Below are 22,878 nucleotides of genomic sequence, written 5' to 3'. Positions count from 1 at the left end.
TCCTGTAGCGGAGAGAGGTAGGGGTGAGGGAAAAGATTAGGAAGGGACAGAGCTAGGAAGAGAATGTGAATAGGGGCCATAAACGAATAAGGTACTTTAGCAACTGGAAAAAGATTAGATAGAGAAAAGCACCAAGAGCGGAGGCCCTGAGTGGATCGGGGTGGACCTGGGTGTCACCCCGGAGAAGGTTTAAGTCCCACTTTTGCCACGGACTCTCTTTGTGACCTTGAGAAGGTGCTGTATTTCCCATTGGTACCCACTTAGATTTTAAGCTCTTAACTACAGGGACAGATGTGCCTGAATATATATATGTATGCATTGAAAGTGTTTTAAAATGTTTACAGCTGTTTTTATTTTTATTTCATTATAGGCAGAGGGAGAAAATGAAGTAAATAATGAACTGGCAAACAGAATGTCTTTATTCTATGCTGAAGCAACACCTATGCTGAAAACTTTAAGTGATGCTACAACAAAATTTGTGTCAGAAGTAAGTAGGAGTTGGCCCTTTAGACATTGTTAAAAACCAGAGGATTTGGGAGTACTGCAGTTCTTTAAATCACTATCTCATGACATCTTCAATGTCCATTCCTTCAAAAACTGTTCATAATACAATATTTGTGTATTAAAGTGCGCCTTGAATTTTTTACTGGTTTCAGATTTTCTGTTCCTTCTGATGGAAGTGCTCCTGCTAGAAATATTTTCTGTAGTAAATTGCTGTTGGTTGTTGCCATGACATTGGGAGACCTAAGTGCAAGCCTTATACCTTCTAGAGTTTGTTAAACAAACCAAAAAGCAGGATATCCCCAAAAGAACCACTGGTAGTTGAAACTAACATTAAGCAAAAAAGAATCACAGTGACACAAATTCTAAGATATAAATCTTAAATTTAAATGGAGAATACAGTTTGTGAAGATGATTGGTGGGTTAGAAGTATTTAAAATAAATAAGTACAGTGCAATCTGCTTAAGTGCAAGGGTCTGGGACCAAAGAAATGCATGCAGTTAACCAGAGCATGCACTTAACTGTTGTGACCCAAAGAAGCTTGACATCTGATAAACATATGTACAGTACTGTTTATTATTAGACATACAGTATACAGTCTCCATTAACTGACATTAGGCTTACTTGAAGTAATCAGTTATAGTCCTCTGTACGATCTTGGGTCTGTGAGTTCCATAGACTACATCTGCCAGATGGTAAAAACTGTCATAGCACTGACATCCAGTGGCCTCCAGATAGGGCCCGCACGGTCTTGAGACTCTCCAGCAAAAGTGACAGGAGGAGGTTGTTGAATTTCGTCAGCATGTGCCTCGCTGCTCATTTCGTCATCTGTTCCATCATCAGCCGTTGTTGCCTGCGTGTAGGCGCATATCTCGACATCAGTGCTGTCTTCAGCTGTTTGTAGATCGTAATCAACAGCTACATAGTGATGGAACTCCTCTTCAGTAACATCGGCTGGGATGTAAATAACCTCTTCATCTGACGCGTTTGCAACAGCTGCATCTGTTTCATCCCTCTCCACATCCTTAAAGCTTGCCCGCTTGTAGCAGTTCACAATGGTTGCCTGTGTAACATGATTCCAGGCTTCTTGCTTCATATGTAGGGAATCCAACAGTGATAGATTACGAGCCAGTTCAACAGCATGTTTATCCTTGCCAGTCTGGTCATCCATAACGCTCATCAGACGATGTAGCACAAGAGCCTGATAATGTTGTTTGAAATTGGCTATTCTCCGAGGACAAGCAGGCTGCTTGTTCTCACATGTGGGTGACGTCCAACGGCAGCCCCAGGACCAGAGAATCTCCCTAGCAACAAAAGTTTGCTAGCCTCGCGATTCCATGCGCATGCGCGACAGTCTTCCTACTCGAATGCGAGCGTGCTCGTCAGTCTTGTTTTTTCCGCGGCTCGGGACGCTGCTTTGCTGCTTCTCTGCCCCAGAGACCTCCTCGCTGTTGATTTTCTGTGTTTTCGCTGGTTTCAGCGCTTTTTTCCCCAGTCTACTCGGTTTTCTCTTTTAAAAAAAACTTTAAAATAACTTTTCCTTTATTTTCTTCTTTGTTTCCGCTAAGTTTTGTTTCTTTTTTGTTAGCGGCCATTTTGGGCCGCCCGTGCGGGTCTTTTTTCCCTTTTTTTCTTCATGTTCCTTTTTCAGGCACCATCGCGTTCGACCTCGGCGGCGTGATTTTTCCACCCATGTCCGCGAAGCCTACCAGCGGCTTCAAAAAGTGCACTCGGTGCAGTCAGACAGTTTCGCTCACTGAAAGACACGTATCGTGTCTTCAATGTTTGGGAGCTGACCATCGCCCCAACGCCTGTACGCTGTGCCTCCAGTTAAAGAAGAGAACCCAGGCGGCGAGACTAGCTCAGTGGAACGTTCTGTTCGGAGCTAGGTCTGGTTTTTCGGCATCGATGGAGCCAGCGGTACTGAGGTCGTCGCAGGTATCGATGTCTGTATCGGAGAGTGCATCGACGTCCAGAGCGCAGGTAATGGCTGTCCAGAGATCCCATGCTGGTAGCAGTGAACCATCGAGTGGGTCCTCCACCTGCCTCGAGGGCTCCTGTTCGGCAGGCCCCCTTGGATCGACCTCCTTCGGACCCGGCCCCGAGGAAATGTGTGGATTCCACGTCTTCCTCTTCGGTACCGGAGGGTACCGTTGGCATGCTTTGAGCGAAGGATTCGGCTCCCGAGAAGCGCTGATGCCGGGAGGATCGCTCGCCCTCCATTCAAGAGGTGTCGGTGCGCTCTTCTCCGGACAGCCCGGTACTGCCTCTGTGCCCCAGGCAGGTTCTAGCATCGTCGCCTGTACCGGCTCCTTTGCCTTTCTCTACAGCCACTCTGAACGAGAACCTCAGGGCCATTCTACCAGAGATTCTGGGAGAGCTGTTGCGACCATCTCCGGTACCTTCGGTGCTTGCGCCGTCGGTACCGTCTGTTTCGGTACCGCAGGTGCTTGCACCGTCAGTACCGTCGAGAGAGGCGGTACCAGTATCGGCTGCCACCCAGGTAGACACCCCGCTGGTGTTGTTGGAGGAAGCTTCATCACGTGCAGCACGGGAGTCTTCCTCTCGACACCGTCATGGAGGAGATCGTTCCTCAACGTCGAGGCGGGCCCGGCTTCAGACTGAAGTTCGTGAACTTATGTCTGATTCCGAAGGAGATGACTCGTGGGAAGCAGAGGCAGACACCAGGTATTTCTCTGACGAGGAATTCTGTGGTCTTCCCTCTGATCCTACTCCCTCACCTCAGAGGAAGCTTTCTCCCCCGGAGAGTCTTTCCTTCTCCTCTTTTATTCGGGAAATGTCTACGGCCATTCCCTTCCCTGTGGAGACTGTGGATGAGCCCAGGGCTGAGATGTTCACGGTCCTGGACTATCCATCACCTCCTAAGGAATCGTCCACTGTTCCTCTTCATAATGTCCTCAAACAGACATTGATGACGAACTGGGCGAAGCCACTAACTAATCCCCACATTCCCAAAAAGATTGAATCCCAGTATCGAATCCACGGGGATCCAGAGTTGATGAAGACCCAATTGCCTCATGACTCTGGTGTGGTAGATTTGGCCCTTAAGAAGGCCAAGATTTCTAGGGATTATGCCTCGGCGCCCCCTGGGTGTGAGTCTAGAACTATGGATTCTTTTGTGCGGAAGGCCTACCATTCTGCTATACTCGTGTCCAAAATTCAGTCTTACCAGCTCTACACGAGCATTCATATGCGGAACAATGTGCGGCAGTTGGCGGACTTGGTTGACAAGCTCCCGTCAGAGCAGGCCAAGCCGTTTCAGGAGGTGGTCAGGCAGCTGAAGGTGTGTCGTAAATTCCTGTCCAGGGGTGCTTACGATACTTTTGATGTTGCATCTAGGGCCGCTGCTCAAGGTATAGTGATGCGCAGACTCTCGTGACTGCATACCACTGACCTGGACAGTAGAGTCCAGCAGCGTGTGGTGGATGCCCCTTGCCGGGGGGGGGGGGGGGGGATAATGTTTTTGGTGAGAAAGTTGAGCAGTTGGTGGAGCACCTCCACCAGAGAGACACTGCTTTCGACAAACTCTCCCACCGGGCGCCTTCAGCATCTACCTCAACTGGTAGACGTTTTTATGGGGGAAGGAAGAATGCTTCCTACGCTTTCAATAAGCGTAGGTACAATCCACCTTCCTGACAATCTGCTCAGGCTAAGCCCCAGCGCGCTCGTTCTCATCAACAACGTGTGCCTCAAGAGGCCCCTGCAGCTCCCCAGCAAAAGCAAGGGACGGGCTTTTGACTGGCTCCAGTGCAGCATAGCCGAGATCAAAGTGTCTGTGCCGGACGATCTGCCGGTTGGAGGGAGGCTAAAAATTTTTCACCAAAGGTGGCCTCTCATAACCTCCGATCAGTGGGTTCTTCAAATAGTCCGGTTAGGATACTCCCTCAATTTGATATCAAAACCGCCAAATTGCCCACAGGAAGCTCAGTCCTTCAGCTCCCACCACAAGCAGGTACTTGCAGAGGAACTCTCCGCCCTTCTCAGCGCCAATGTGGTCGAGCCCGTGCCACCGGGGCAGGTACTTCCTTGTGGAAAAGAAAACGGGGGATGCGTCCCATCCTAGACCTAAGAGCCCTGAACAAATATCTGGTCCGAGAAAAGTTCAGGATGGTTTCCCTGGGCACCCTTCTTCCCATGATTCAGGAAAATGATTGGCTATGCTCTCTGGACTTAAGGATGCTTATACTCATATCCCGATACTGCCAGCTCACAGGCAGTATCTTCGATTCCGTCTGGGAACACGGCATTTTCAGTACTGTGTGCTACCCTTTCGTCTCGCCTCTGCACCCAGGGTGTTCACGAAATGCCTGGCGGTAGTGGCGGCGTCTCTATGCAGACTGGGAGTGCATGTGTTCCCTTATCTCGACGATTGGCTGGTGAAGAACACCTCAGAGACAGGAGCTCTACAGTCAATGCAGATGACTATTCAACTCTTGGAGCTACTAGGATTTGTGATAAATTACCCAAAGTCCCACCTTCTTCCAGTACAAAGACTAGAATTCATAGGAACTCTGCTGGATTGGCTCATGCCTACCTTCCAGAGCAGAGGGCCGACAATCTCCTGGCTCTCGTCTCTTGGGTACGAGCCTCTCAGCAGATCACAGCTCGGCAGATGTTGAGATTGCTCGGCCACATGGCCTCCACAGTTCATGTGACTCCCATGGCTCGTCTTCACATGAGATCAGCTCAATGGACCCTAGCTTCCCAGTTGGTACCAAGCTTGGTACCAAGCTGCGGGAAGTCTAGAGGTCGTAATCCGATTGTCCACGAGTTTTCTCAATTCCCTGCATTGGTGGACAATTCGATCCAATTTGACCCTGGGACGTCCCTTTCAAATTCCTCAGCCACAAAAAGTGCTGATGACGGATGCGTCTCTCCTGGGGTGGGGAGCTCATGTCGATGGGCTTCACACCCAGGGGAGTTGGTCCCTCCAGGAAAAACGATTTCAAATCAATCTTCTGGAGTTGCGAGCGTTCTGTAATGCTCTAAAGGCTTTCAGGGATCGGCTGTCCCATCAAATTATTCAAATTCAGACAGACAGTCAGGTTGCCATGTATTACGTCAACAAGCAGGGGGGCACCGGATCGCGCTCCCTGTGTCAGGAAGCTGTCAGAATGTGGCTTTGGGCTCGCCAACACGGTATGTTTCTCCAAGCCACGTATCTGGCAGGCGTAAACAACAGTCTGGCCGAAAGGTTGAGCAGGATTATGCAACCTCACAAGTGTTCACTCAGTTCCAGAGTGGTGCGCCAGATCTTCCAAGCGTGGGGCACCCCCTTGGTGGATCTTTTTGCCACTCGAGTCAACCACAAGGTCCCTCTGTTCTGTTCCAGACTTCAGGCCCACGGCAGGCTAGCGTCGGATGCCTTTCTCCTTCATTGGGGAGAGGGCCTCCTGTATGCTTATCCTCCCATACCTCTGGTGGGGAAGACTTTGCTGAAGCTCAAGCAAGGTCACGGAACCATGATTCTGATTGCGCCTTTTTGGCCCCGTCAGATCTGGTTCCCCCTTCTTCTGGAGTTGTGCTTCGAAGAACCGTGGAGATTGGAGTATTTTCCATCACTCAGAACGAGGGGGTGCGTCTGCATCCCAACCTCCAGTCCCTGGCTCTCACGGCCTGGGCCTGGATGTTGAGAGCGTAGACTTCGCTTCCTTGGGTCTGTCGGAGGGTGTCTCCCGTATCTTGCTTGCTTCCAGAAAAGATTCCACTAAGCAGAGTTACTTCTTTTTGTGGAGGAGGTTTGCTGTTTGGTGTGACAGCAAGGCCCTAGATCCTCGTTCTTGTTCTAGACAAACCCTACTTGAATACCTTCTACACTTGTCTGAGTCTGGTCTCAAGACCAACTCTGTAAGGGTTCATCTTAGTGCAATTAGTGCTTATTATCGTGTAGTGGGTAAGCCGATCTCAGGACAGCCTTTAGTTGTTAGCTTCATGAGAAGTTTGCTTTTGTCAAAGCCCCCCATCAAACCTCATACAGTGTCATGGGATCTCAATGTCGTTCTCACCCAGCTGAAGAAACCTCCTTTTGAGCCACTGAATTCTTGCCATCTGAAGTACTTGACCTGGAAGGTCATTTTCTTGGTGGCAGTTACTTCAGCTCGTAGAGTCAGTGAGCTTCAAGCCTTAGTAGCCCATGCTCCATACATCAAATTTCATCATAACAGAGTAGTCCTTCGCACTCACCCTAAGTTCTTGCCGAAGGTGGTACGGAGTTCCATCTGAACCAGTCAATTGTCTTGCCAACATTCTTTCCCCATCCTCATACCCGCCCTGCTGAGCGTCAACTCCACACATTGGACTGCAAGCGAGCATTGGCCTTCTATTTGGAGCGGACACAGCCCAACAGACAGTCCGCCCAATTGTTTGTTTCTTTTGAGCCCAACAAGAGGGGTGTGGCTTTAGGGAAACGCACCATTTCAAATTGGCTAGCAGATTGCATTTCCTTCACTTATGCCCAGTCTGGGCTGACTCTTGAGGGTCATGTCACGGCTCATAATGTTAGAGTCATGGCTGCATCAGTGGCCCACTTGAAGTCAGCCACTATTGAAGAGATTTGCAAGGCTGCGATGTGGTCATCTGTCCACACATTCACATCTCATTACTGCCTACAGCAGGATACCCGACGCGACAGTCGGTTTGGGCAGTCGGTGCTGCAGAATCTGTTTGGGGTCTAGAATCCAACTCCTCCCCCCTAGGCCCATTTTTATTCTGTTCCAGGCTGCACTCTCAGTTACTTATTTTACTTGTTAGGTCAATCTCAGTTATGTCCTCGCCGTTGCTAGGCCCAATTGACCAATGTTTGTTGTTTTGAGTGAGTCTGGCGGCTAGGGATACCCCACATGTGAGAACAAGCAGCCTGCATGTCCTCGGAAAAAGCGAAAGCTACATACCTGTAGCAGGTATTCTCCGAGGACAGCAGGCTGATTGTTCTCAAGAACCCGCCCACCTCCCCTTCAGAGTTGTGTCTTCCCTTTCTTGCTTTTTACTGGACTGACGAGCACGCTTGCATTCGAGCGGGAAGACGGTCGCGCATGCGCAGTACTCACGGAATCTTGAGGCTAGCAAACTTTTGTTGCTAGGGAGATTATCCGGTCCTGGGGCTGCCATTGGACGTCACCCACATGTGAGAACAATCAGCCTGCTGTCCTCGGAGAATACCTTCTACAGGTATGTAGCTTTCGCTTTATGCCTTGATCCATAGGTTGGATCAGAGAGGTACTGTTTGGTGGCAGGAAGACCACCTTGACGTTAGCCTGACATCATCCCTGTGTGCAGCACAATTATCACAAAGCAACAAAATCTGATGCTTTTGTGCCCGCACTCTAGTGTCTAAGTTCTTTAGCCACTGCTTCCAAATTTCCCCAGTCATCCATGAATTTGCATTAGCCTCGTATGACACAGGAAGTCGCTTAACATTCTTGAAGCAACGGGGCTGTTTGTTCTTTCCAATGACGAGGGGTTCCAACTTCTCACTCCCATCCATATTGCAGCAAAGGAGGATCATCAGTCGGTCCTTCGACGTTTTACCTCCAGTAGTTTCGGCATGTTTGAATGCAAGTGTTCAATCAGGAATTGCTCGCCAATAGAGACCGTTTTCATCAGCACTGAAAATGTCATGAGGTGAAAACTCGTTCAAGATGGTAGGAAGAACTGGAACAACCCAATTTTTAGCACCAGAGTCATCAGCGTCTTGTTTTTCACCATGCTGTTTCTTGAATTTTATGTTGTTCTCTCCTTCCATCTTTCCAACCATCCAACAGTGGCTTTGAATTCAGTAAGTCCAAGACTTTCAGCTAGCTGGTTAGCTTTCTCCATAAGCAGTGAACCATTGACAGGAAACTGTCTGCTCCTGACTCGAGAAAACCACCGAAGAAGAGCATCTTCTACCTCTTCACCTTTTCCCGCCCGTTTTCGTTTCTGTTGTAGATTTGTATTGTTTTGCCAGTCTTCCAGAAGCTGGTCTTTCTGCTTCAAGATACGTGAAATTTGGCTGGGATTGACACCATATTCTTTAGCAATAGATGCTTGACTTTGTTTTCTAATTTTTTAAGAACTTCTATTCGTTCAGCCAGTGTTAAAGTCTTACAGTTCTGCCGCCGCAACAATGACAACGACCCCAGTGTACGCTGTAACAACATTCTTTCGCTTATTCTGCCTGTGGCAGTTAAAGAGGCAGTAAATTTGAAATCTGGTTGGTTGTCACGCGCCAATCGGCTTCCATATTCCATGCGCACGCTTATGCGGAGTCTTTCCTGCAGAGGAGCGATCTTGAACCATGCATATAAGCGAATCTTGCACTTATCAGTGGTGCGCTAAAACGAAGTTTGTCCCCATAGAAATTGATGGTGCCAAAAACAGGACCAAAGTATGGCATGCAGTTAAACAGAGCATGCGCTTATCTGACGTTCACTTAAATGGAGTGCACTTAAATGGAGTGCACTGTAATTAGAAAGTCCCTCACAAGTGTAACTCGCCCATGTGGCAGTTCCATATGTTAGGACCGCTATAGAGAGTGGACAAGTTTTTTTTATCATTCACTGGATGTCCCATATATCGTAATCACCTCCGTGACTCCTCAAAGTGTATTGTGTTATCAGTTTTATAAGACATTATATTCTTATAGTTTGTATGTTATAAGTGTTGTAAGAAATTTTGTTGCACTTTCTGAGGATTATGATATATAGGAGACCCAGTGAATGATAAAAAAAAAAAAAAAAAACTTGTCCACCCTCTATAGCAGTCCTAACATATGGGTGAGTTACACTTCTGAGGGTCTTTCTGATTCTCCGAGGACAAGCAGGCTGCTTGTTCTCACTGATGGGTGACGTCCACGGCAGCCCCTCCAATCGGAAACTTCACTAGCAAAGTCCTTTCCTAGTCCTCGCGCGCCCGCGCGCACCGCGCATGCGCGGCCGTCTTCCCGCCCGAAACCGGCTCGAGCCGGCCAGTCTTCTTTTGTCCGCACTCGGTACGGTCATATTTTCGCCGTGTCGAGCCCCGGAAAGTCGACCTCGCGCGTCCAAATTGTTTTGAGCGTGTTTTTTTCTTCGGAAAAGCTTTTGCTTAAGTCGGGAAGTGCTCCGGAAACCTTCCACCGGGTTTCGTGTCAATCCTCCCCGTACTTCCAGCTTTTTGCCCCGGTAAGTTTTCTTTCGTCGTCGGGGTAGGCCTCTTTTCGGCCTCGGTCGAGATTTTCTCCCTCTAAAGTTTTGGTGCTCTTTTTCCGTCATTTCGGATTTTGATTTCGCCGGCGTGATTTTTCCGCCCATGACATCGAAGCCTTCCAGCGGCTTCAAGAAGTGCACCCAGTGCGCCCGGGTTATCTCGCTCACTGATCGACACTCGTCGTATCTTCAGTGTCTGGGGGCCGAGCACCGCCCTCAGAACTGCAGTCTGTGTTCCCTGCTTCAGAGGCGGACTCAGGTAGCGAGGCTAGCCCAGTGGAACGTGTTGTTCTCGGGCTCTTCGTCGGCATCGGCACCGGGATCTTCGAGTGCATCGACGTCGTCAGCGTCCAGACCATCTTCCTCGGCCGCCCCTGCATCGAGTGCATCGAGGCATCGGGCCTCTGCATCGGCGCCGAGACATCGGATAGCTGCATCGACGTCGGTGGTACCGGGACCTCGTCTGCTGATGTCGTCGGACGGTGGTGCATCGTCAGGAGTGCAGGTGAGGGCTGTCCATTCCCCTGCTGGTGGCGGTGAGCCTTCGGGTGGGCCTCCTCCTACCCTGAGGGCTCCTGCGGTACAGCCCCCCCGAGACCGACCTCCTTCGGCCTCGGCCCCGAGGAAGCGACGGATGGATTCTACGTCCTCCTCGTCGGTGCCGGGGAGCTCCGGTGACATGCTTCGGAAGAAATCGAAGAAGCATCGACACCGGTCTCCTCCCCGTGTCGGCACCGAGAGCTCTGGGTCGCCGAGGGATTCGGCACCCAGCAGGCATCGGCACCGAGAGGACCGCTCACCCTCTGTTCAAGAGGTGTCGATGCGCTCCACTCTGGACAGCCCGGAACAGCCTCCTCGCCCGGAACAGGTTCTGACGTCGACGCCTGCATCGACCTCTCAGCCTTTTTCTGCAGCCACTCTGAACGAGAGCCTCCGGGCCGTTCTCCCAGAGATTCTGGGAGAGCTGTTGCGCCCTACCCCTCCGGTACCGGCGGTGCTTGCGCCTCCGGTACCGTCGAGCGTGGCGCCGGCTGGCCCATCGCCCAGGTTGAGGTCCCCGACGTCGGTACCGCGTGCGGTGCCGACCGCGGCCACCTCCCAGGAGGGCTCCCCGACTACGTCGGCGGAGGGAGCTTCGCCGATGCGGGCCAGGGAGTCTACCTCTCGACGCCCCCATCGTGGACGTGGTTCCACGGAGTCGAGCAGGGCGAGGTTGCAGACACAGGTCCGTGAACTTGTGTCTGACACCGAGGGTGAGGCCTCGTGGGAGGAAGAGGAAGATCCCAGATATTTCTCTGACGAGGAGTCTGAGGGTCTTCCGTCTGATCCCACTCCCTCTCCTGAGAGACAGCTTTCTCCTCCCGAGAGTCTGTCTTTTGCCTCCTTTGTCCGGGAGATGTCTACGGCCATCCCCTTCCCGGTGGTTGTGGAGGACGAGCCCAGGGCTGAAATGTTTGAGCTCCTGGACTATCCTTCTCCACCTAAGGAAGCGTCCACTGTTCCCTTGCACCATGTCCTGAAAAAGACATTGCTTGCGAACTAGACCAAGCCATTAACTAATCCCCACATTCCCAAGAAGATCGAGTCCCAGTACCGGATCCATGGGGACCCAGAGCTGATGCGCACTCAGTTGCCTCATGACTCTGGAGTTGTGGATTTGGCCCTAAAGAAGGCTAAGAGTTCTAGGGAACATGCTTCGGCGCCCCCGGGCAAGGACGCTAGAACCTTAGACTCCTTTGGGAGGAAGGCCTACCATTCCTCTATGCTCGTGTCCAAGATCCAGTCTTACCAGCTGGCAGTTGGCGGGCTTGGTTGATGCTCTTCCCCCTGAGCAAGCCAAGCCTTTTCAGGAGGTGGTCAGGCAGCTGAAGGCGTGCAGAAAATTCCTGGCCAGAGGAGTTTATGACACTTTTGATGTTGCGTCCAGGGCCGCTGCTCAAGGTGTGGTGATGCGCAGGCTCTCATGGCTGCGTGCCGCCGACCTGGAGAATAGAATCCAGCAGCGGATTGCGGACTCGCCTTGCCGTGCGGACAATATTTTTGGTGAAAAAGTCGAACAGGTGGTAGAGTCTCTCCACCAGCGGGACACCGCATTCGACAAATTCGCCCGCCGGCAGCCTTCAGCTTCTACCTCTACAGGTAGACGATTTTTCGGGGGAAGGAAGACTGTTCCCTACTCTTCTGGCAAGCGTAGGTACAATCCTCCTTCCCGACAGCCTGCGGCCCAGGCTAAGCCCCAGCGCGCTCGCTCTCGTCAGCAGCGTGCGACTCAGCAAGGCCCCGCAGCTCCCCAGCAAAAGCAAGGGGCGAGCTTTTGACTGGCTCCAGCAGAGCATAGCCGACATCCAAGTGTCCGTGCCGGGCGACCTGCCAGTCGGAGGGAGGTTGAAAGCTTTTCACCAAAGGTGGCCTCTCATAACCTCCGATCAGTGGGTTCTGCAAATAGTCCGGCAGGGGTACACCCTCAATTTGACCTCAAAACCTCCAAATTGTCCACCGGGAGCTCAGTCTTACAGCTTCCAGCACAAGAAGGTACTTGCAGAGGAACTCTCCGCCCTTCTCAGCGCCAATGCGGTCGAGCCCGTGCCATCCGGGCAAGAAGGGCTGGGATTCTATTCCAGGTACTTCCTTGTGGAAAAGAAAACAGGGGGGATGCGTCCCATCCTAGACCTAAGGGCCCTGAACAAATATCTCGAAAAAGAAAAGTTCAGGATGCTTTCCCTGGGCACCCTTCTCCCCATGATTCAGGAAAACGATTGGCTATGCTCTCTGGACTTGAAGGATGCCTACACACACATCCCGATACTGCCAGCTCACAGACAGTATCTGCGATTTCAGTTGGGCACACGCCACTTCCAGTACTGTGTGCTACCCTTTGGGCTCGCCTCTGCGCCCAGGGTGTTCACCAAGTGCCTAGCTGTGGTAGCAGCGGCGCTTCGCAGGCTGGGGGTGCACGTGTTCCCATATCTCGACGATTGGCTGGTGAAGAACACATCCGAGGCAGGAGCCCTGCAGTCCATGCAGATGACTATTCGCCTACTGGAGCTACTGGGGTTTGTGATAAATTATCCGAAGTCCCATCTTCTTCCAGTGCAGAGACTCGAATTCATAGGAGCTCTGCTGGATTCTCGGACGGCTCGCGCCTATCTCCCAGAGACGAGAGCCAACAACTTGTTGTCCCTCGTCTCGCGGGTGCGAGCGTCCCAGCAGATCACAGCTCGGCAGATGTTGAGATTGCTGGGCCACATGGCTTCCACAGTTCATGTGACTCCCATGGCCCGCCTTCACATGAGATCTGCTCAATGGACCCTAGCCTCCCAGTGGTATCAGGCCGCTGGGGGTCTGGAGGACGTGATCCACCTGTCCACGAGTTTTCTCGAATCCCTGTATTGGTGGACCATTTGCTCCAATTTGACTCTGGGACGTCCCTTCCAAATTCCTCAGCCACGGAAAGTGCTGACTACGGATGCGTCCCTCCTGGGATGGGGAGCTCATGTCCATGGGCTCCACACCCAAGGAAGCTGGTCCCTCCAGGAACGCGATCTGCAGATCAATCTCCTGGAGTTACGAGCGATCTGGAACGCTCTGAAGGCTTTCAGAGATCGGCTGTCCCACCAAATTATCCAAATTCAGACAGACAACCAGGTTGCCATGTATTATGTCAACAAGCAGGGGGGCACCGGATCTCGCCCCCTGTGTCAGGAAGCCGTCAGCATGTGGCTCTGGGCTCGCCGTCACGGCATGGTGCTCCAAGCCACATATCTGGCAGGCGTAAACAACAGTCTGGCCGACAGGTTGAGCAGGATTATGCAACCTCACGAGTGGTCGCTCAACTCCCGAGTGGTGCGCCAGATCTTCCAAGCGTGGGGCACCCCCTTGGTGGATCTCTTCGCATCTCGAGTGAACCACAAAGTCCCTCAGTTCTGTTCCAGGCTTCAGGCCCACGGCAGACTGGCTTCGGATGCCTTCCTCCTGGATTGGGGGGAGGGCCTGCTGTATGCTTATCCTCCCATCCCTCTGGTGGGGAAGACTTTGTTGAAACTCAAGCAAGACCGAGGCACCATGATTCTGATTGCTCCTTTTTGGCCGCGTCAGATCTGGTTTCCTCTTCTTCTGGAGTTATCCTCCAAAGAACCGTGGAGATTGGAGTGTTTTCCGACCCTCATCACGCAGGACGAAGGGGCTCTTCTGCATCCCAACCTCCAGTCTGGCTCTCACGGCCTGGATGTTGAGGGCGTAGACTTTGCCTCTTTGGGTCTGTCAGAGGGTGTCTCCCGCATCTTGCTTGCTTCCAGGAAAGACTCCACTAAGAGAAGTTACTTCTTTCATTGGAGGAGGTTTGCCGTCTGGTGTGACAGCAAGGCCCTAGATCCTCGCTCTTGTCCTACACAGACCCTGCTTGAATACCTTCTGCACTTGTCTGAGTCTGGTCTTAAGACCAACTCCGTAAGGGTTCACCTTAGTGCAATCAGTGCATACCATTACCAAGTGGAAGGTAAGCCGATCTCAGGACAGCCTTTAGTTGTTCGCTTCATGAGAGGTTTGCTTTTGTCAAAGCCCCCTGTCAAACCTCCTACAGTGTCATGGGATCTCAATGTCGTTCTCACCCAGCTGATGAAGCCTCCTTTTGAGCCACTGAATTCCTGCCATCCGAAGTACTTGACCTGGAAGGTCATTTTCTTGGTGGCAGTTACTTCGGCTCGTAGAGTCAGTGAGCTTCAGGCCCTGGTAGCCCAGGCCCCTTACACCAAATTTCATCACAATAGAGTAGTCCTCCGCACTCACCCTAAGTTTCTGCCAAAGGTCGTGTCGGAGTTCCATCTGAACCAGTCAATTGTTTTGCCAACATTCTTTCCCCGTCCTCATTCCTGCCCTGCTGAACGTCAGTTGCACACATTGGACTGCAAGAGAGCATTGGCCTTCTACCTGGAGCGGACACAGCCCAACAGACAGTCCGCCCAATTGTTTGTTTCTTTTGATCCCAATAGGAGGGGAGTGGCTGTAGGGAAACGCACCATATCCAATTGGCTAGCAGATTGCATTTCCTTCACTTACGCCCAGGCGGGGCTGGCTCTTGAGGGTCATGTCATGGCTCATAATATTAGAGCCATGGCTGCGTCGGTAGCCCACTTGAAGTCAGCCTCCATTGAAGAAATTTGCAAAGCTGCGACGTGGTCATCTGTCCACACATTCACATCTCATTACTGCCTGCAGCATGATACCCGACGCGACAGTCGGTTCGGGCAGTCAGTTCTTCAGAACCTGTTTGGGCTTTAGGATCCAACTCCACCCCCCGAGGGCCCTGTTTGTTCTGTTCCAGGCTGCACTCTCAGTTAGTTGGTAAATTTTTTAGGTCAATCTCAGTTATGTCCTCGCCGTTGCGAGGCCCAATTGACCATGGTTGTTTTGAGTGAGCCTGGGGGCTAGGGATACCCCATCAGTGAGAACAAGCAGCCTGCTTGTCCTCGGAGAAAGCGAATGCTACATACCTGTAGAAGGTATTCTCCGAGGACAGCAGGCTGATTGTTCTCACAAACCCGCCCGCCTCCCCTTTGGAGTTGTGTCTTCCCTTGAAGTGTATTGTCTTGCTACATACTGGACTGGCCGGCTCGAGCCGGTTTCGGGCGGGAAGACGGCCACGCATGCGCGGTGCGCGCGGGCGCGCGAGGACTAGCAAAGGACTTTGCTAGTGAAGTTTCCGATTGGAGGGGCTGCCGTGGACGTCACCCATCAGTGAGAACAATCAGCCTGCTGTCCTCGGAGAATACCTTCTACAGGTATGTAGCATTCGCTTTATCTTCACACACTGTTCACCATTTAAATTCAAGATTTATATCTTAGAATTTGTCATTGCGATTCTTTCGCACCTGGTATATGTGGCATGCTGAGCTGTAGGGAGAGAGGAGCGTTAGTACTACTGCAAGAGTAATCTTTCTTTAGTGAAGGTTGGTACCAAAGGGTTCAGCCTGGGACGATACTCCTTTCTAGTCCTCAGCAGGCAATGGGAATTTAGACTTGAAAAATTGACCTGACTTACCTGCATAAAAAGTATTTCAAAAATAAGTATTGATATTTCTTAATTTTGTATTGCAACCAAAAAACAAATGAATAGAAATAGTTTGTAAAAATCCAAAAATGTATTGCTTGCAGCATAGACATGACATAAGAAAGGCTAGTTTTCACTAGCTTTGAATAATGTGCCAATTTTTCATTCACTGCTGTGAATTTAATGATTCTTCAGTTAACGAATTAAAGTACATTCGTACATTTCAAATGAGATGCACTTAGGAGTAGGTTTTATATTGATATTAATTGAAGATGAGCAGTACTGAGCCTTTTTAAAATGCTTTGTGACTTGCCTGAACTTACATATGGATGTTTATCACCTGTCCTTTTTATTTTCAACAGAATAAAAATTTACCTATAGAAAATACCACAGATTGTTTAAGCACTATGGCTAGTGTATGCAGAGTCATGCTGGAAACACCGTAAGTATGCTCTTAATTGGCCAGTTGTGCACTGTGTGAAAAACTAAAGATCATGTGACAGACATCATAAGGAATGAAGCAATATATAGCAGGGATTTGATTATTTAGCAAAAATGGCCATTTTTAAATCCAGGTTTGTCGTTGGACCAGCGGCAGGACCTCACCCAGATTCATTCATCAGGCGACCCACAGGAGGAGGAATGCTGGCTTCGGCCTAACCCCTGGTAAACCTTTCCTTGGCTGAGAGGTGCCCAGCTCTACCACTGGCTATCTTCAGGTGCTGTGGAGGACTTGCAGCTCATCTGCATATCCTTACAGCCTTCTCCGGGGTGACTCCCAGGTCCACTCTGATCCACTCAGGGCCTCCGCTCTAGGTGCCCAGTTCTCCCACCAGGTGCTGTGGAGGACTTGCAGCCCATCTGCATATCCTCACAGCTGTATCCGGGGTGACTCCTAGGTCCACCTCAATCTTCCCAGGGCCCTTGCTCCAGGTGTCCAGGGTTTCCAGGTGCTTTTTGGCTAAGATCAGGCGACACTCGGGGGGAGGAATGCTGGCTTCGGCCTAACCCCTGGTAAGCCTTTCCTTGGCTGAGAGGTGCCCAGCTCTACCACTGGCTGCCTTTCAGGTCCTGTGGAGGACTTGCAGCTCATCTGCATATCCTTACAGCCTTCTCCGGGGTGACTCCCAGGTCCACTCCAGTCCACTCAGGGCCTCCGCTCTAGGTGCGTCAGGCGTGCAGGGCATTTTTTTCTTTACATTTATTTTTCTCCCAGTTGCTACTTATGGCTCCTGTACACTTTCTCTTCTTGGTACTGTCCCTTCCTAATCCGTTTCTCCATCTGAACCCACTGTACACTGCAGGAACACATTGTCCACTCTCTGTATTCATCATCTCACCATCTCTTTTTTCCTCTTCCTTCTTCTTAGCTCTCAACCTTCAACATTTCCTTCCTTCAATTCATCCCTCTGCTTTCTATCTGAGTACATCTCGCCTTCGTCGCTGTCGTCATACCTCTCCTACTCTTCTTCGTACTCTCTTGCTCCTCCTCCTGCTCTCCGCTGGGGACATTAATCCCAATCCTGGTCCTCCACATCAGCTCTCATCCTATTTGTGCAGGTCACACCATGATATCTCCAATCTAATTTCTGTTCCTCTCCTCCCCCTTCTTCTCTGCCTTTCTGTTCTCTGTGGAGTGCTCGCTCTGTCTGTAACAAACTTTCCTACATCCATGACCTCTTTATCTCTCGTACTCTCCATCTGTTTGCCCTAACTGAAACTTGGCTTTACTCTGAAGACTGCTTCAGTCGCGGCCCTATGCCATGGAGGTTATCTTTTTTCCCATACTCCTCGCCCGGTTGGCCGCGGAGGTGGTGTCGGGCTACTACTTTCACCCTCTTGTAGATTTCAACCTCTTGTTCCACCTCAGTCTCACTGCTTTTCTTCCTTCGAAGTCCACTCCATCCGTCTGTTCTCTCCTCTGCCTCTCTGAGTAGCAGTCATTTATCGACCCCCTGATAAGTCCCTTTCTTCCTTTCTCACTGACTTTGATGCCTGGCTTTCCTTCTTTCTTGAACCTTCATCTCCTTCCCTCATTCTTGGGGATTTTAACATTCATGTTAATGATCCCTCTGACTCTTATGCTTCTCAGTTTCTTGCTTTAACATCCTCTTTCAATCTTCAACTGTGCTCCACCAGAATGGCCACTGTCTTGATCTTATCCTCTTCTCAAACTGCTCTCTCTCCAGTTTCTGTGCCTTAACTCTTCCCCTCTCTGACCATCATCTGATAACGTTCACACTTAAACACCCTCCTCCCCAGTCCCATCCAATCTTAACCAACACATTTAGGAATCTTCAGGCTATTGACTCTTCTACTCTGTTCTCCAGTGTTTCAAATCTCTTCTCTACCACTATGTTATCCAAGTCTGTCAATGAGGCTGTCTCTTCCTATAATATTATTCTCTCCTCTGCTCTGGATATTCTTGCTCCTCCCATTCCGTAAACGTACCAAACCCCAGCCTTGGCTGACCTCTAGAATCCGCTACCTACGTTCCTTTTCCCGCTCTGCCGAACGCCTTTAACTGAAATCCTGTGCCCATGCTGACTTCATACATTTCAAATTCTTTCTGACCTCCTTCCAGTCTGCTCTTTTACTTGCCAAACAGGACTATTACAGCCAGTTGACAAATGCTTTTTGCTCAAACCTTCAACGTCTCTTTGCCACAGTGAACTCTCTCCTCAAAGTGCCTTCACATCCAACTCCCCCTTCACGTTCTCCCCAGACTCTGGTTGAATACTTTCATGATAAGGTTCACAAGATTAAACTTGAATTCTCAACCAGGTCATCTCCACCTCTCCTTCCCTTAGTCTATTCTCTCAACCCTCCAACCCCTGCCTCCTTTTCTTCCTTTTCTGAAATCACTGATGAGGAAACTACACATCTTATTTCCTCCTCGAAACTAACTACCTGTTCCTCTGATCCTATTCCCACCCATCTACTTAAGACTCTCTCTCCTACTGTCATCCCTTTTACCTGTCATATCCTCAATCTTTCACTTTCCACTGCGACTGTTCCTGATGCCTTCAAACATGCCATAGTCACATCACTCCTTAAAAAAACCTTCATTGGGCCCTACCTGTCTTTCCAATTATCGCCCCATCTCCCTCCTCCCTTTCCTATCCAAGATACTTGAACGTTCACCGTCGTTTCCTTGACTTTCTCTCATCTCAAGCTATTCTTGATCCACTTCAATCTGGCTTTCGCCCCCTTCATTCAACCGAAACAGCGCTTGCTAAAGTCTCCAATGACCTGTTCCTGGCTAGATCCAAAGGGCTCTATTCTATCCTCATCCTTCTCAATCTATCTAACACTGTTGATCACAGCCTATTCCTTGATATGCTGTCCTCACTTGGATTTCAGGGCTCTGTTTTTTCCTGGTTTTCTCCCAGCGTACTTTTAGTGTGTACTGTAGTGGATCCTCCTCTACTTCTATCCCACTGTCAGTTGGTGTACCTCAGGGGTCTGTCCTGGGACCTCTTCTTTTCTCCATCTATATTTCTTCCCTTTGTACTCTGATTTCATCTCATGGTTTTCAGTATCATCCTTACGCTGACGACTCTCAGGTCTACCTCTCCATACCAGAAATCTCAGCAGGAATCCAGGCCAAAGTATCAGCCTGCCTGTCTGGCATTGCTGCCTCGATGTCTCACCACCCTCTGAAACTAAACATGACCAAGACTGAGCTTCTTATCTTTCCACCTAAACCAACCTCTCCTTTTCCCCCCATTCTCTATTTCTGTGGATAACACTTTCATCCTTTCTGTCTCATCAGCTCGTAACCTTGGGGTCATCTTCGACTTCTCCCTCTCCTTCTCTGCACATATTCAGCAGACTGCTAAAACCTGTCGTTTCTTTCTCTATAACATCACCAAAATTCACCCTTTTCTTTCTGAGCACACTACCAGAACCCTCATCCACACTCTTATCACGTCTCGCTTAGACTATTGCAACTTGCTTCTCACAGGTCTCCCACTTAGCCATCTCTCTCCTCTTCAATCTGTTCAAAATTTTGCTGCACGACTAATATTCCGCCAATGTCGCTCTGCTTATATTAGCCCTCTCCTCAAGTCACTTCACTGGCTCCCTATCTGTTTCCGCATACAGTTCAAACTCTTCTTATTGGCTTACAAGTGCATTCACTCTGCAGCTTCTCAGTACCTCTGCACTTTTATTTCTCCCTATAATCCTCCCAGGGAACTCTGTTCACTGGGTTAATCTCTCTTATCTGCACCCTTCTCCTCCACTGCTAACTCCAGACTCCGTTGCTTTTATCTTGCTGCACCATATGCCTGGAATAGACTTCCTGAGCAGGTACATCAAGCTCCATCTCTGGCCGTCTTCAAATCTAAGCTAAAAGCCCACCTTTTTGATGCTGCTTTTAACTCCTAACCCTTATTCACGTGTTCAGAACCCTTATTTTATTATCCTCACTTTAAGTAGTAGTAGTAGTAATATTCCCTTATCTCTTATTTGTCCTGTTTGTCTGTCCTAATTAGATTGTAAGCTCTGTCGAGCAGGGACTGTCTCTTCATGTTCAAGTGTACAGCGCTGCGTCTGTCTAGTAACGCTATAGAAATGATAAGTAGTAGTAGTAGTACTTTTGACTTCTGGCTACCTAGAAAGGATAGCTGATAGAAGGTTTTTGTTGTTATTAATGTAGCAGTTCAATTCTAAGTTAGTGTGAGGTTGGCGCTTGATAAGGTACCTCATGAAAGGCTACAGAGGAAATTGGAGGGTCATGGGATAGGAGGAAATGTCCTATTGTGGATTAAAAACTGGCTGAAGGACAGGAAACAGAGAGTGGGATTAAATGTTGCAAGGGATTAAAATACAAACGAATACATGCGTCCAGCTTTTCTTACATGAGCTCGCAGTTGTGGAATACACTACCAAAATACTTAAAAACAATTAATGAAATAACCAATGTTCGCAAATCGATAAAAACCTATCTCTTCACTAAAGCTTACCACGCGAATCCATAACTAACCACAACATACCACCACGACTCCTTGACTATGACTGTCTCCTTTCTATAACTGTTTGATTATACTGACATGTGAACCTTGTTATTCTTATTACCTTTGTATTTTGTACCCTGAAATGGCAATGTCATTACAGGTATTTGTAAGCCACATTAAGCCTGCAAACAGGTGGGAAAATGTGGGATACAAGTGCAATAAATAATAATAATAATAAATGGGCAGTATTCACAATGGAGAAGGGTAGCTAGTGGGGTTCCTCAGGGGTCTGTGCTAGGACCGCTGCTTTTTAATATATTTATAAATGATTTAGAGATGGGAGTAACTAGCGAGGTAATTAAATTTGCAGATGACACAAAGTTATTCAAAGTCGTTAACTCGCGACAGGATTGTGAAAAATTACAGAAGGACCTTACGAGACTGGGAGACTGGGCGGCTAAATGGCAGATGACGTTTAATGTGAGCAAGTGCAAGGTGATGCATGTGGGAAAAAAGAACCCAAATTATAGCTACGTCATGCAAGGTTCCACGTTAGGAGTTACGGACTAGGAAAGGGATCTGGGTGTCGTCGTTGATAATACACTGAAACCTTCTGCTCAGTGTGCTGCTGCGGCTAGGAAAGCGAACAGAATGTTGGGTATTATTAGGAAAGGTATGGAAAACAGGTGTGAGGATGTTATAATGCCATTGTATCACTCCATGGTGCGACCGCACCTTGAGTATTGTGTTCAATTCTAGTCCCCGCATCTCAAGAAAGATATAGTAGAATTGTAAAAGGTGCAGCGAAGGGCGACTAAAATGATAGTGGGGTTAGGAAGACTTAACCTATGAAGAAAGACTAAGGAGGCTAGGGCTTTTCAGCTTGGAGAAGAGACGGCTGAGGGGAGACATGATAGAGGCATATAAAATAATGAGTGGAGTGGAACAGGTGGATGTGAAGCGTCTGTTCACACTTTCCAAAAATACTAGGACTAGGGGGCATGCGATGAAACTACAGTGTAGTAAATTTAAAACAAATCGGAGAAAAAGTTTCTTCACCCAATGCATAATTAAACTTGGAATTCGTTGCCGGAGAACTTGGTGAAGGCGGTTAGCTTGGCAGAGTTTAAAAAGGGGTTAGATGGATTCCTAAAGGACAAGTCCATAAACCACTACTAAATGGACTTGGGAAAAATTCACAATTTCAAGAATAACATGTATAGAATGTTTGTACGTTTGAAAAGCTTGCCAGGTGCCCTTGGCCTGGATTGGCCGCTGTCGTGGACTGGATGCTGGGCTCGATGGACCCTTGGTCTTTTCCCAGTGTGGCATTACTTATGTACTTATGTATATTGACATCTTCAATAAAAAAGATTTACCATAAACTCAGGTTTATCAGTTGTCTCCTGACACCCTGGTTCAGTACCTTGCATCAAGTGTGGACAGATTGTTGGAGGATAGTGCAGTGGTTAAATAGATGGGTTGAGAGCTAGGGTTCAAATCCCACTGATTCTTCCTGTGACCTTGGGCAAAACACTTCATCTTCTGTTGTCTCGGATACAGACTTAGATTGTAAGCCCTCTGGGCACAGGGAAGTATTGCTGTATATGAAAGTAACTTAGCTTATATCTTTTTGTTGGTAAATCAAGACAAATACAAATATTGAATGGAACTGGAAAGCACCTACTGGGCACAGAGAGAAAAGTAACATAGTAGATAACGACAGATAAAGACTTGTACGGTCCATCCAGTCTGCCCAACAAGATAAACTCATAGCATATGGTATGATGCATTACTACATATGCATACTTGATCTTGATTTGTCCTTGCCGTTTTCAGGGCACAGACCTTAAAGGTCTGCCCGGTACTGGCTTTGTTCTCCAACTACTGAAGCTGAATCTGTCCAGCCATGATTAGGGCAAGACCGTAGAAGTTTGCCAAGCACTGGCTTTGCTTCTCAGTTACTGGCATTGCCATCTAATCACCACTAAGCTTGTTTGGTTCCATGACTCCCATACAGTCCTAGCTAATGTCGACTGCCACCGAAGCCGGTACCCCCTCAATATTTTGGGAGACTTAGTCCTGGAGATCCATTGAGTGGTGCTGTCACCTGTATACCTGCTGTCTGATTGCTGCTAACCTGTCTTGCTCACTTAGATTGATTTGTGGTTAGGCTTTCCTATTA

At 49.1% G+C, this 22,878-nt stretch overlaps 1 protein-coding gene across 9 annotated transcripts in view; it reads left to right on the top strand.

Moving 5' to 3' along the window:
- Positions 1-22,878, top strand: part of FAM49B (family with sequence similarity 49 member B) — a 494,888-nt gene that overhangs the window by 461,459 nt on the left and 10,551 nt on the right. For all 9 annotated transcript variants that reach the window (XM_030219138.1, XM_030219177.1, XM_030219154.1 and 6 more), the window contains 2 exons: positions 371-487; positions 16,095-16,174. In XM_030219138.1, the coding sequence (XP_030074998.1) occupies positions 371-487; positions 16,095-16,174 (197 nt within the window). The remainder of the gene's footprint in view (positions 1-370; positions 488-16,094; positions 16,175-22,878) is intronic.

This window comes from Microcaecilia unicolor, chromosome 1 (assembly GCF_901765095.1).
Source record: "Microcaecilia unicolor chromosome 1, aMicUni1.1, whole genome shotgun sequence".
NCBI classification, from domain to species: Eukaryota; Metazoa; Chordata; class Amphibia; order Gymnophiona; family Siphonopidae; genus Microcaecilia; species Microcaecilia unicolor.
This window is presented reverse-complemented; position numbering and strand designations above follow the sequence as displayed.